This window comes from Octodon degus, unplaced genomic scaffold (assembly GCF_000260255.1).
Source record: "Octodon degus isolate 3935 unplaced genomic scaffold, OctDeg1.0 scaffold00133, whole genome shotgun sequence".
Taxonomy (NCBI): domain Eukaryota; kingdom Metazoa; phylum Chordata; class Mammalia; order Rodentia; family Octodontidae; genus Octodon; species Octodon degus.
This window is the reverse complement of record NW_004524709.1, coordinates 6,723,315-6,737,498: the sequence shown is the minus strand read 5'-3', so window position 1 is coordinate 6,737,498 and position 14,184 is coordinate 6,723,315. Positions and strand designations below refer to the sequence as shown.

The 14,184-nt window shown below is 41.0% G+C and overlaps 1 protein-coding gene across 5 annotated transcripts in view; it reads right to left on the bottom strand.

The window, feature by feature from the left end:
* The window catches only part of Dip2c (disco interacting protein 2 homolog C), a 213,139-nt gene extending 212,876 nt beyond the window's left edge, over nt 1–263 (bottom strand). For all 5 annotated transcript variants that reach the window (XM_023701324.1, XM_023701327.1, XM_023701323.1 and 2 more), the window contains exon 1: nt 208–263. In XM_023701324.1, coding sequence (XP_023557092.1) covers nt 208–235 — 28 coding nt within the window. In that variant the 5' untranslated portion in view covers nt 236–263. The remainder of the gene's footprint in view (nt 1–207) is intronic.
* Nucleotides 264–14,184: the final 13,921 nt, after the last annotated feature.

Here is a 14,184-nt window from a genome sequence, read left to right as displayed (position 1 = left end):
GCTGCGCCTGGGCTGGGACTGGTCCCGCTGGTGCAGGTTAGCAGGAAGCTCTCCACACACTCACGGGACCTGGGCTATGACTGGGTCTGGGGGTTCCCGGAAGTCGGCAGAAATTCCTACTCGGCGTGCGGGGTGGGGGAGGTACTCTACAATCACAATTTTAAAAAGAAAATACTGTACATTGTTCATCTTGACTTCTTCCCCTACCATCAAACAAAAAAGCCACAGCACTCATGTTACATAAAACTCATTTGCTCCACACATGCTTATTCTTGGGCCCTTCTGGCTTGGCCTCACTCAGAGGGTCAGAATGAGATCTGTGTGCTTGCACAGGGAACTGGCCAGTTTGCAAGGGCTCTCCTGAACGCAGTTAACAATGGGCTGTGCAAGTATTGGGGCCAGTGATAGCTCGCCAGCAGCACTGCTGAGATACGTTGCCTTGTACCAGTAAGATTTTTTTTTTCTAATCAGGCATATCAGTCACAAGGACTTTAAACTGCCATGATATTTTTGAAAAATAAGTGACTAAGACCAAAAGAAGCATTTATATAAAACAAAGCAAAGGAACAAGTGATCCTCTGAGATCCAAAATAGATTAGGAAGGTCTTACTGTTGAAGGAACGCAAATCATAAAGCCAATGATTCACACATAGAAGAGAAATTAAGACTATGTTTGCAATTCTCCCAAATGCTAAGCCACTAAGGTACAGGATAAAATAACCTTTATTAGGATGCAACAGCTTTTCTAATTTTAAGTGCCAATGCATATAGAATACTGATTTTGACCTTGAATTTTTTTAGTCTATTAGATTTTTTAAATATTCTGATTAAAGGCAAAAAATCTTCAAAGGCCAAACATTCAAATTTCAGTAAATGTAAATATGTGAGCAGTTATGCATAAGCAAATTGGCAAATTTGCTTTTTGTAGTGATATATGCTTACTATGGCATGTGACCCTGCACACTAAAGCCTAGTCTACTGTACAGGTTTGCCATAACCTCAACAAAATATTCAACTAATATTTAAATGTGAATCACAGAGCAACAGATGCACAGGACTTTGCATCCTCTTACTGACAAGTGATTTTAATACTAAAAGTATAGTACTTAGCCATTACTAATCAAATAATTTATACAAATTTTAAACATTAAGTCAGCATCACATCTGTAGTGTGCTTTGCAACTGTAGCAGCTAGCTCCTCACCACAGAAGCTTTTCGACTGCTTGGCCAGGTGTTCTCATTTAATGATATCCACAATCTCACCACCACCACTACATATGCATGGTCATGCTTCAGAATATTTTCATGACTTATGATAAAACAAGGGAATAAGTTATTGTATTAGAATGACAGATATGATATTTACTTTTACACTTCACTCTGATAATTTCCTCTATAGACTTCTACACCTGTACCACCACAAGAAAGAGGAAAATGGTTACCTTTGAAGAAACACTACAAAAACAATCTGCAGAAGAAATAAAATCTCTGAAGCTTAAAGTTTTGTCAAGTCTCACGTGAGAGAGTAGGCCATCAATGGGGGGGGGTGGGCATGGTCAGTGGGCAGACAGCCACTTTCTGACTTCTTCATTTCAACACACTTGAGGGTAGAAATCAGTCATTGAAAAGAACTGAGTCCTGAGGCACTGGGGAAGGTCTCCTAACCATAGCCTGTGGCTCCCGCTCACAAAAAAGATAGCTAATTCTGCCCATAGATGGCAAAGCAGAAGTGACCTCAGTCTAAGTGCTCAGTCCCATGGGGAGGCCCTGAAGAGGCAGCTCCTCTAAGCCTCTGAAGAAGCTGACCTTCACCATGTGATGAAAAGAAAACTACTGGGAAGCTCTGTTCATGTTAAGTGCAACACTGCTTAATCCATTCTGTCTCTAGCTCAGCATTTAAAAAAATCAAGCCACAGTGTACTCCTGTGAGGGAAAGAACACCAGAGGCAAACAAAAGACTAAGGAGAAAAAGAAACAAAACTAGATCTAGGGGTTCACAGTAAAGGAGCACCATACTTCAGCCCCAGAGCAAGATGTAACAGGAAAACGGTTAGGTAGTCTTTTCCAGCCTCCTGCTCTGGCCTTCCTTATCTGATGACCTCATAGCTGCTTTACGCCATTCTACAAACAGGTCCTAGACCTGGTAAACCCTAGCTTCATTCCATAGCTTGTTCTACATCTAAAATTCAGCTCAAGTTTCATTAATATTGCAAATATTTGCAGGGAGCACCCCTTACTTTTATGTATATACCAGTGGTGATGACTATGGCATATATGTTATTTTTCTTTTAAGGCAAAAGGTATTAAAGGTTATTTTTCTAAAATAAAACCTCAGTATTCAGCTTTAATTGCAGGGCTGGCACTTATCAATAAGAAAGTGGGTTTTGAATTAGTTTGAGTATTCATCTCTGAAAGTTCAATGGGCCAACTTCAAAGAAAACCAACTTTGAACTCTACCTTAATTTCATGTTCAGTCTTGCTCTGGCAACCTTGGATTGCTAAAACCTTAACTTAAAGATATTAAGTACATTCCTATAATAGCTCAAGACTTTCTGAGATAGCTAGTCTTGAGATGTTAATATCTGCCTTACTGCACATATCACACACTATGAGGTAAATCTCCAAACAAGAAAGTATTATACAAAAAGAAAATTCAACAGTTGAGCTCTAAAATGGGTATATCATTTCATTACTGAACTGTGCCCACTATATGATTAGTCCATAGAAAATCATCATATAAGACTTGAAGGAATCTCAAGATATTAGCATCTGCCAGAAGCCAGAATGGCTCACATGTGCCAAGCACTGTGTGAAATCAGGGTGGCACCAAGGCATACATGCCAAGTCCACCGCCGCAGGCTATCCTTAGAAACTGGGCTTTGCATATGACAGCCAGTCCCCTCCCAGCTTAGACTCGGCTTGGGTCAGCTACAATGCCAAAACTATTATATATGACTTTGCCCTTTACAAAAATGTTTTCTGGGCCCAGCCCCAAGTATCCTAAATATTCTCTCTTACTCCTTGTTACAACTGAATTAACAAGTGATAAACTGAGGAACAGATATGTTCCTCAGATGGATTATGTCATGTCCAGGACCACAGATCTAAGGGGTGGGGGTGGGGGGGCAACCAACTCCAAAACATCTTTCCTTTAAAATCACACCTGGAATCTTCCACTCAAGCCACAACTAGCACAGTCAGTGCCCACAGAAGAGACGTTGACTTTCTGGCTCTGCTTCTGCGTCCTTAACCTGAGACATCCTGCCAAGCTGTGTCAAGGATTCTGGCGCTCGCTGTTTGGAGCACAGTATAACTAAGTCCTACCCAGCAGGCTTTGGGTGCCCCCCCCCCACCCGGGCACAAAGCACTGCTATTCTCACAGCGGCTTGGATGGTAGTCTGAGTTTCACTTTGGTATCGCGTATACATGGCTTGAACCCTGAAACCAGACTGTGAAAGCTTCACTAAAGGCAGAATGTCCTAGAGAACTCAGTTCTGGGCCTACTATTTTACAAACAAGGAATCTGGGCATTGAGGAACTTACACAAGCTAGCAAGAAGCACAAATGTTTAACCCTGATACAGAAAGATATGTGACTGGCCAGAAGCAGGAGCATTGGTAATCAGAGCAGACACAAGGTCTTATTTAACTGTTTGGTGACTGGTGCAGGAAAGGGTTTCTGGGTAGAAAATTAAAAATGTGTTTCTCACAGAATGGCTTCGCTTATGGTTACCCAAAAGTTTCCAACTTCTGTAACACTGGAACCAGGTTTCTTTGGGAGCCAAAAGCATCTGGGCTAAAAACACCTTTGCCACCTTTCAAATCTCGAAGTACTTCAGCATTTGGTACACAGAGGTCTAACAGATTATAAGCTTTCACTGCAAACTTAAATAAGCAATCTTTCTGAAGAACTTTAATGTTTTGACTTTTTTGAAACTATTTTTGTGCTACTAAAGATCAATATAGATGACAGACACATAAATAGGTGACAGTTATAGAATAGATGATAGATAATAGATAAATAGAAAATAACAGAAAAGATAGGTAGATAATAGATGATTGATGACAGACACATAGCAGCAAAGGTAGGATAAACAGACTGATGACGACAGAGACAGACAGACAGAAGATAGCTGGGTGCGGTGGCGCAAACATCTTCCTCCCAGATGCCTTCCTGGTTTCTTTTCAGGGCTTGACCGCAATCAATGTCCTGGAATCACTATGGAAACACAGCCAGCTCTCCCAGCATATAGAGCTGCTCCTTCATTTTATATCAGTTCAGACTGAGCCATCAACTGTTTGCTTCTTTTCTGTCCTCGCCACAGTGGATCTGTACTGAACGTACAATTTTCAGGAGGAAGTCACGTAAATTAAGGCATGAAGCCTATAAAACAGCTATCCACATCATGTTTTCAAACAAGGCTTTATTTTACATCTATTATGCCATAAGGCATATCTCATGGTTCAGAGCAGATTCACAGTCCTTCACTCTGGAAGATAAAGGAAAGACATTCAGGGACATTTGAAAGTCATCTCTAATCAATAGGAGAAGCCCCTTAAATGCAAAGTAATTTCCTAATTCTAAATTTGTTTATAAAGAATTTTACTCCCTCAAAAGTAGCTACTAGTATCAAAAAGACCAGGACTACAAAATCTTTGCTTATTTTCCATACAAAATTATAAACAGCATATTTTCCATGCTTCAATACTCAAGATACCGATTTATTTAACTCCCTTTTCATAGGGGAAATAATACAGTATGACAAAAGGGTGAATGTAGAAATTGTAACCTCAGTAAGGAAAAAATAAAAATAATCTTTGAAAAACTACTTTTTGAAAAATGCCACTTATCACTCTCTATGAAGTCCCATAATGCTTAAGATTTCAGCAGTAGAAACTAAATGTGTTACACTGTTACAAAGAAAAAAGATTTATAGACAAGTCATAAATTTAAAAATGAAAATGCAAATCCAGCAAAATCACCATTATACAGTTGACTAACACTCTGTAAAGAAGATATAATTCTTCCTTCTGGTCCCAAAAGGAAGAATTACTTTTCTTAAATTGCAATGCAGTGTTTCAGTGCAAAAGTTGAGTCAGAAAAGTGAAGTAAACATTGGACCAGAAAATGCAAAAGCTCAGATGACGAAAGAGGACATCTCTGCTCTAGTTTCTCCATTTGGCCTCAGGCCCACGTTGACAAACCTGAACTCAGCTGGAATTTGTGCAGAGCCAAACAGCCCTTGGACATCTGGCCCAGACATAGAATCCCAGAGAGCCACGTGGTCCTCAATGATAAAACGTGTGTCCCACAGAGATACTTCTAAGGCTAGGATTAGTTCTGAGTAAACACACTTCAGAGTTTAACTGATCATTTCCATTCTTGGCCTCAGGACTTTATTTTATTATTTAATGCTGGAACGAATGCTTTATATAAGAAGCCATCATTTCCATGTTTGGAATTCTGTGGCTGTCAGGAGTCTTTCTGAAGCTGCTCTCCTAAGCTGATTGCTTTATAAGGCTTCGGGGGCACCCTTGCAGGCACTCTCCCTCTCATGTTGATGTGGCAGGCTTCAGTTTTAGCTCTATGATAAATTTTGCTTTTCTCCTGGAGGAAACTATTGCATTCAGCTTTTGCAAGCACCATGCACATGTATTGCATGCCACAGAGCAAGCAGACCTGAGGCCTCTTTTCATCTTGAGTAACCTGAACACACCTGGGCCCCACATGGGCCAGCTAACTACTTTCCTTTCCTTATTGATGAAGTATAGGTAATAACACCCATCAAACTTTTGCCACAGTTGCAAAAAAAAAAAAAAAAAAAAGTAAACTGTGATACATATACCTTGGAAACCATGAAGTATGTAAAGAAACAGATTTTAAAAATTCAACAAGTACTTATTCAGTATCTGTCAGATATTCAAACTTGTGATGAGCCTTCTAGTTAGACAAGATGTCATGGGAAAGCCAACCTTCCAGGTGCACTGGCATATACTAAATGTAAGAAGCACTGCACTGCTGGGAGGGGCTCCAGGGATAGCCCCTCCAAGAGATGATGCCAATGAAAGGGGACACAACACAAGCATATTCTGAAGAGATTCAAAATCCTGATCCATCCAGAACCCAGCTGCTTTGCTGTGACACCACTATCAGCTCCAGATCTCAGACACATCCACTCCTCACTCCCTTACCCAACAACCTGCTCACTGCTCCACGACCTACAGACTATGTCTTCCATCTCACACAGCAGTCAGTAAGAGCTCTCACAAAACGGAAATGTGACCATGAGGCCTCTCTGCTTAAACATATCCAAGGCTTCTCAATGTTTTCACAAGTGAGACCACACTCCTCACAGAGCTGTGTATCCCTCCTGGCCCGGCCACTGTTCACATCATTCCACCGAGTTGACTGTGCTTCACTTTTGTTATTATTTATATTGTTGTATTTATCACATGCAGGGCAAAAATAATCACCAATCTTTCTCAAATGTCAGTAGAATGGAAAACAATTCTCAGAAGCCACAGAATCATTTGAAAGGTTTTTTGTTGTTTTTTGTTTTTTGTTTTCCGGTACCAAGGAATGAACTTAGGACCCTGCGCTTGCCAGGCAAGGGTTTATTCTACTGAGCTATCTCGCCGGAAGTTTGATGAGTATGTGAATGAATGATCACAGAGCTCCTTCAAACACTTAGCTGATGATATAAAGAAAAATATGCAAATAGGCTACTGTGTGAAAAATCTTATAATAGCCAACCAGGTTCCAGATCTCCTAAAAGTTTTGCTGTTTTGCTTTTTCATACTTTACATGTCCCTACAGCTTCTCTCTTTGGTAAGTTAAAAACACCAACTGTAAGGATTACCAATTCCACCAAGGAATGTAAACATTATGTACTGCAAACATGTACTAATAAAATAATGAATTGTTAGGAGTCCAATCTATTCTAAACAGATAAGAGGAAGAGAAAGAAACCATCAGAAGTTCATACTACTCTACAGCACACTAAAGAAATAAGCTTCCGATACTAAAAGAAAATGACTCTTAAGTACCAAAAGCCTCTGAAGATCCTGAAAACAGCAATTCCAACTGAACTTTTTAAAATTTCAAAATGCTGTTGTAGCACACTGTACAGGTTTCAGAATGGTGTTGGGAATCTGAGGTGACTTGTATCCTGCCACTGCAAACTGAACCTTTAGGGTCTCTGGCAAGATTACAGCAGCAGAGCCCTACACGAGGCCCCATGAGGTGCTGCAGAAGCCACCCAGACTAGACAAAATGCCAGCTTTAACAAAAACTGTTGTAATAACTTGCTAAAAATTCTATAAACAAGCATAATTTCTTCAGTATTTGGGAGATTTAGACACCCTTCCTTTAATTAAATGAAAAAGGAACAAATAATCCCACTCTGTAGAAAGATAGATCTTAAGAAGATAATGTAAATATTAACTAAAAGTACTTCCACTTCTCAAAATACAGATTTTCAATTGTGCAGATCTCAAATTTCACCAGTAAGTTGATTTTACTGGGTGTCGTGTGTTTCTGGTTTTTATTTATTTTGCTTTGTTTTGGTTTGGGTCAGGTAGAGTGGAAAAAGCAAGTTAGGAAATGGAACCCTCCATTATTTCTAGCTTGAGATTTTACAGAGAGGGACAGTGGAATGCAGGTAGCCCCACCCCTTTTTTATTGTCTCCTGGAACTAAGGCCATACCACCCTGAATGTGCCCAGTCGCGTCTGTCTCCTCTTGGGCTGCAAGTCATCCAAATTTCACCAACCTGGTAAGAAAGTCTTGTCTCTGTCCTTCTCTAATACAGAGGAAGAGACACACACACACAGAGAATGACAGAGTGACAGAATGAGAAAGAAGGGGAGATTTTTGTACCTTAGATTCAAAGGGAGAGAAAAACAGAGAACAAAGAAGAAGGCCATGAGTCAGGGATCTTACTGGGCACTTTACAAATAAATAATGCTATTCAAATTTTATAGACTTTATAATGATCCCCACTTAAAATGTTAAGGTGTGAACAAAAGCTTCAACAAGGAGAAGGCTTTTGCTGAAGGACCCAGACTGGAGGCAACATTGTCTATGCACAGTACCTGATATAGTAATGACATTTGCTCACCCTGCACAGTAAGAGGCATCCAAACATCTCAGTGGGGAGAATGGCAGAGCGATGCACTGAAGGGGAAGGACAATTTGGAGAAACAAAACAATTCATGTCACTTCTGGGATCTGAACAGTCACACTGGGTCAACTCCCAGTGAGCAGTCAGGATGGTCTGTCTCAGGGGCCAGGACATGAGCCACCAGAAACAGTCATATATTCTCCGGAAACTGCCATGCTATAAAATCAGACAGGAAAACAGGAATGCCACTGGGTTTACCAAAGGCTTTATCACTGTGACAGCAGGAAGCAATGGGCTGGCATTAGCAAACACAAAAGTTCATCCTGACCCAGGAACTTCAACACTAAGGAGAGCTCGCGTGCAAACAGAGCTCCACAGACACTGTTTGTACATGTCAGAGTGGGGAAAGTGCAAATGAGCCAAGGATCGGGAGCCAAGAAAGCCTTTACTTTCCACAAATAGAGTACTATCCGCCTAGCTTCGTAACACATCATCATTCACCTAAAGCTTGACTTTAAGTGTTTTCAGACTCATTAAAGTCATCGCAGTAAGTAGCTATGGCCTTTTGCCTCTGTCCAAGCACTAATAAGTCAAAGCAATCCAAGTGGCTGCCTCATCCAGTCTCTAGGCAGCACAAGAAGGAGAGCTCTGAGAGAGAAGTGACCAGGGCTCTTGTGCCTGCATCAGCATATCCCAGGGTGATTCGGCAACACAGGTTCCACAAATGCTGGTGAGGATGTGAAGAAAAGATTTTGATGAGCATGGAAATTAAGCTCAGCCATTATGGAAGACAGTCTAGAGTTTCCAGAAGAAACTGAAGAGCTGTCACATGACCCAGCAACCCCCTCTCTAAAGTAAATGAAATCACTATATCTGCACCCCCACATTATTTATAATATCAAAATATGGAAACCACCCAAATGTTTATCAGTGAATGAACAGAGAAAGAAAATATGGCATACATACATACATAATGGAATGCTATTCAAGCTTAAAAAGGAGAGAGTCTGCCATTTGCAACAACATAGGTGAAAATGGATGGCATAATGGTAAGGGACATAAGCCAGACACAAAAAAGCAAATAACGCATGATGGCACATATATATATGGAATCCAAGAAAGTATAATTCCTAGAAACAGTAGAATGGTGGTTTCTGGGGGTCAGAAGATTGGGGAAATGAGATGTTGATAAAAGAATATAATCTTTCAGTTAGTCAGGAGACCTAATATTCAATGTGGTAACTAGTTAATGTACTGTCTACTACAATTTGCTACAGTAGTACAAATCAAGTATCCTTGTCACACATCAAAAAAGGTGAGTATGTGAAGTGATGGGTGTGCTGATTAGCTCGGTCACAGCAATCATCTACATAGATGAATAGTGTAATATACAGCGGACACCTCTATTTTTCACGCATACCTCAACACTAACAAAAAGATGGTGCTACAAATGAGTAGGCAACACCACAATGTTTTATGTTGGGAGTTTATGTAATTTCTACACAGGTCTTGTTTTATGATTATCAACGTAATAAATATACAGAATATATTTTTAAAAGTGAAAATTTTTAGGCTAATTTGCTAACGATGATAACAAATGACAAATTCAAAATCAGAAACCATCAATAGACTAAAGCACCTCCTTTGGCAGAGTGCAGCAGCGCGGGTTCGATCCCCAGTTTGCCATGCTGGTCCCCGCCCCCGGGTGCACTGAGACAGCAGTGGAGACTGAGCGTGGTGGCACACGCCTATAATCCCTGCCCTTGGGATGCTGACAACAGGAGGATCACTGTGAGTCTGATCTACACAGTGAGACCCTATAGATCCTGTAGACCCTGTCCTAAATTTATAAAAAAAAATTAAAAATTAAAAAAAAATTCAGAAACCAATAACACCCAACACCTGCAGATGCTACTGTAAGCACTGGGGTTAGGGTCTGGGATGTACTCAGGGCTTTTTCCAAGGGAGACAAAAGGCCCTTGAGCACACCCCCACCCCCAGCCCCCACCACCAATGGAGAGAATCAGGCAGCTCCATACAGAGACCAATAAATACCTGGACACCATCTCTGCATGGGTGGGTGGGGCCTGGGGGATTTTTCCAGCCCTTACAGTGAGCTCCTCCCTCTGAGGTCCCTGCAGGGAAGTGGGGAAGAGAGCGATTGCAGCATGCAGCTCTAGGGTTTGAAGCAGCTCTCAGAGATGAGCAGTCCTGACGCAGCACGCACTGTCTTGCTCTCAACATCCGGAAGCTGGTGGGCCTCCTTACACACCTCCTGTTACGAGACTGTGTATTTTACATTCAAACTATTTTCTTGTAACATTCTGAAATAGTTACAAATTCACAGGAAGTTACAAAGACATACAGAGGCCATATGCTCCCTTCCCCCAGCCTCCCTAAATTAACAACTTTGATAACCAGAGGACACCAGAACCAGGAAGTTGAGACTTAGTCAGATTTTCCCTAGTTATGTGTACATGGGTGCATATATGTTGTATGTGCCTATATAAATGAATGGTGTACATGCAAGCAAGTGTTGTGGTTGGTCTGCATGATAGAAGCTTAGGGTGGGCACATTTACAGAACACGCTAGTGTGTGTGCTGGCTATGTTTTGGGTGTGCACATCTGTGGGAGCATGTGACAGCAGGGGTACATTCAGGTATGCAAATGTCTGGTATATAGAGTTCTATGTAATTTCCCACAAGTGTTAAGTTCACATAACCACCACAAATCAGGCCATATAACTGCACCATCGCCATGAGACTTCCTCCAGCTATCACTTTAGAGTTGTTCACCCCATCCATGGACTCTTGCAAGCATGCAGCTGTTCTCCATCTCTATGATTACATTATTCCACAAATGATTTGTGAGAGCAATCATGCAGTATGCACTGAGACTGGCTTTATCCCTCAGCATTGTTTCTTGGAGGTTCATATAGGTTATCACATGTACCAACAAGCTCTACCTTGCACTGTAGGGGCTTCCACAGCATGCGGGTACCACAGAGTCCGGCCATTTCCCACTGCCATCATCAAAGAGGTGTCCATTTTGGTATTATGATGAGTAAAGTTGCTATGAGCATTGTATAACAATGTTTTTGTAAATATTTTCATTTTCCACAATGAGTGTTGAAGAAAGCAATTCCTGGGTCATATAGTGAGTTCATTTGGGTTTTTAAAAGGAACTGCCAGCAGGTGAGACAGCACAGCAGACCAAGTGCCTGCTTTGGCAAGTGCAGGGGACAGGGTTCAATCTCCAGTCCTACAGGCTGCACAGGCCCCGCCCCCAGGGTGCACTGAGTCAACGAATGAGTCCATGCATGGTGGCGCATGCCTGTAATCCCAGAGCTGGGGATGCTGAAAACAGGAGGATCACTACGAGTCCAAGCTGCATAGTGAAACCCTGTACCAAATACATTAAAAAAAAAAAGAAAGAAAGAAAAGAAAATCTCAATTTAAAAAAAGGAACTGCCACACTTGTCTCCAAGTGGCTGTACCACGTCATACTCCCACTATCACTGCATGAGTGATGTGGTTTCCTGCATCCTCATTAGCACTTAGTGTTACTGCCTCTCATTTTAGTCATGTTAACAGTTGTATTACTGATAGCTCAAAAGGTTTTAATTTGCTTTCCTCTGATATGCAGTTGAACATCTTTTCAGGTATGTATTCAGTTAAATGTGATCTCCTATTTTAACTGAGATTTTTAATATTATTGTTTTTTAGAGTCCTTTAAATAAACACAATCTTATTTGAATGCATGAGTTGCAAGTATTTCCTCCTAGTCTGTCATAGCGTTGTCTTGCATCTTAGTTTTACAAAGCAAAAAAATTTAAATTTTGATGAAGCTCAATTTATCATCATTTTCTTTTTCTTAAGATAGTATATTTAGTTTCCAGTTAAGAACTATCTGCCTTAACTGTCATCAAGATTTTCTCCCAACTCGAGTTGGGTCTCAAGGTTGCCCCATATGCGGTCTTTAAGTCTGGCCAAATCACAACTTTCCTGGCTCTCAGTTTTGCCATTTGAACAGTGAGATATCAGATCTGGATTTGACAAGCCCCGATATGCCCTCTACTGAAAACAGGCATGTAAATGGAACCAGAGCAGGGAGAGCTGACTAAGGAAATCCTGTGTGCATAGACACAGCAGCACCAAAGCCTGAAAGACCACAGGGCAATCACAGCATTGGCAAAACCAACAGAAGAAAAAGCATATGAAAGAAAAAAGTGCCATCCTCAGGAAGGCAAAAGTGACAGATCTGTAGCAGCTGTTCCCTGTGGCTCTTCAGAGAATGGGGAAGACAACACAATGTAAGAAATGGAAAGATTTTACTGTAGTCAAGTAAAATCTTTACAGTTTACAAGAAAAATATGGCATATGCTTTTCATTTGAGTGCTAAGCTATGACTGTATAGTGACTCAAAGACATTTTTCTCTCCATTAGTGCACAAACTGTAAGAATCAGGGCCTTGTTGCCTTTCCAGAACTCGGGACAGAGGTTCATATTCCCTGAAGCATGGGCAGGCAGACTCTCACCAACCTTGCCAAGACAGACAACCATGTTTCCCTTGCACTAAACCAAGCCAACCTCTTCTTCCCCTGTGCTTCCTGCAAGTTCTGTCCTTGTGAGCAGAACCCAGGGTGCGCCTCCCAAAGCTCTGCCAGTGTAATGGGTGCCAGGGCAGGGAAAGCGGGCCACAGGGACGCTGGTACCAGCTTCCAGGCACAGGCAGCTCACCTTCCCACCCATCTGTGAGTTTCAGTGTCAGTAGGAACACCCTCCATCCTACAATCAGGGGACAGAGCACAGAGCACATAAACACTTCGGGGAAAACAGCTACTTCATATTCTGGTGGGTGTCCTTATGGGGAAGGATCATGTACCCTAAAAATCAAATGACAGCTGACTATCTCTTTGAGGTAGAAAAAAAGCTTTTTTAAAAAAGGGCTTCAAGAGACTGCAGCATTAAGATTTTGCAAACTAAAAGAAGACTTTACAGTCTATTTTAAATTTGATTTTACTTGTAGAAATTTGTATGGACTAAATTTAAGAAAGAAAAATAATCAAGCCAATTTTGTCAACAAGATCAACTAAATATCTGTGGAAAAACTTTAAATATGCATGTTTTCTTTGTTATTAAAAAAAACTGGGGGGCTGGGGAGATAGCTCAGTAGAATAAGTGCTTGCCTGGCAAGCACAAGGGCCTGAGTTCAATTCCCAGTTCCACCAAAAAAAAAAAAAAAAAAAAAAAAAAAACGTATCTGGCATAATGAATTTAAGAGGTGAACAGGAGAGGGGAAAAAATCCACAAGTCCTCTCTCCCCAACTCTGTAAATGACTTACAGATTTTGAATGCTGATCTAAATAGAAGTCTATTTTTTAAAAAATAACTGAATCTTTCACTGAAGAAAATAACATCTATAATGCTGAAGTATAATCTGTAAATTCTTTAAAACTTCAGCAGGTGAGGAGAAAGACGCTTATTGTTCCACCCAGCTCCTCCAAGACTGTGCCATTCCACAGTGGCTGCTGTTTCTCTTCTGACCACCTTCAGGACAGGAATTTACTGGACCAGGAAAAGCTACACCAAAAAGGAGAATAAAGTCAGTTATACTCCACTAGTAAACTCTGTCTGCTGCTTTAGTTGCTAAACCTTGTATCTCTCCTAAAAGCTTGTCCATGATAAATTTGAAGGCCATTTACTAAAGATTAGACCCTTCATGCATGCTTATAACTTAGATCTGGATAAGCCAAATTCATAGCAAGGCAGGAGTCCACTATTCTTGACATTTCAAGAAGCTTCCTAGGATAGGGTCCTTGGGGGAAGATGTGGAAGTTCACCTGATAAGAGGAAGAACAGGCACAATTTCTTGAGACAACATTCTCAGGTTAGAGGTAGAATGCAAAACATTCAGTGCCATGAAAGATATTTTTAACAGGCTGGGATAGAGGCAGTATCTGTAAGGAGTTATAAAAAGCACTGGTGGTTTTTCCCAACTTTCTGGAACTCAGCCAACTTATGTCACCACAGGGAAATGATGTTGAGGCATTTTTTTGGTGG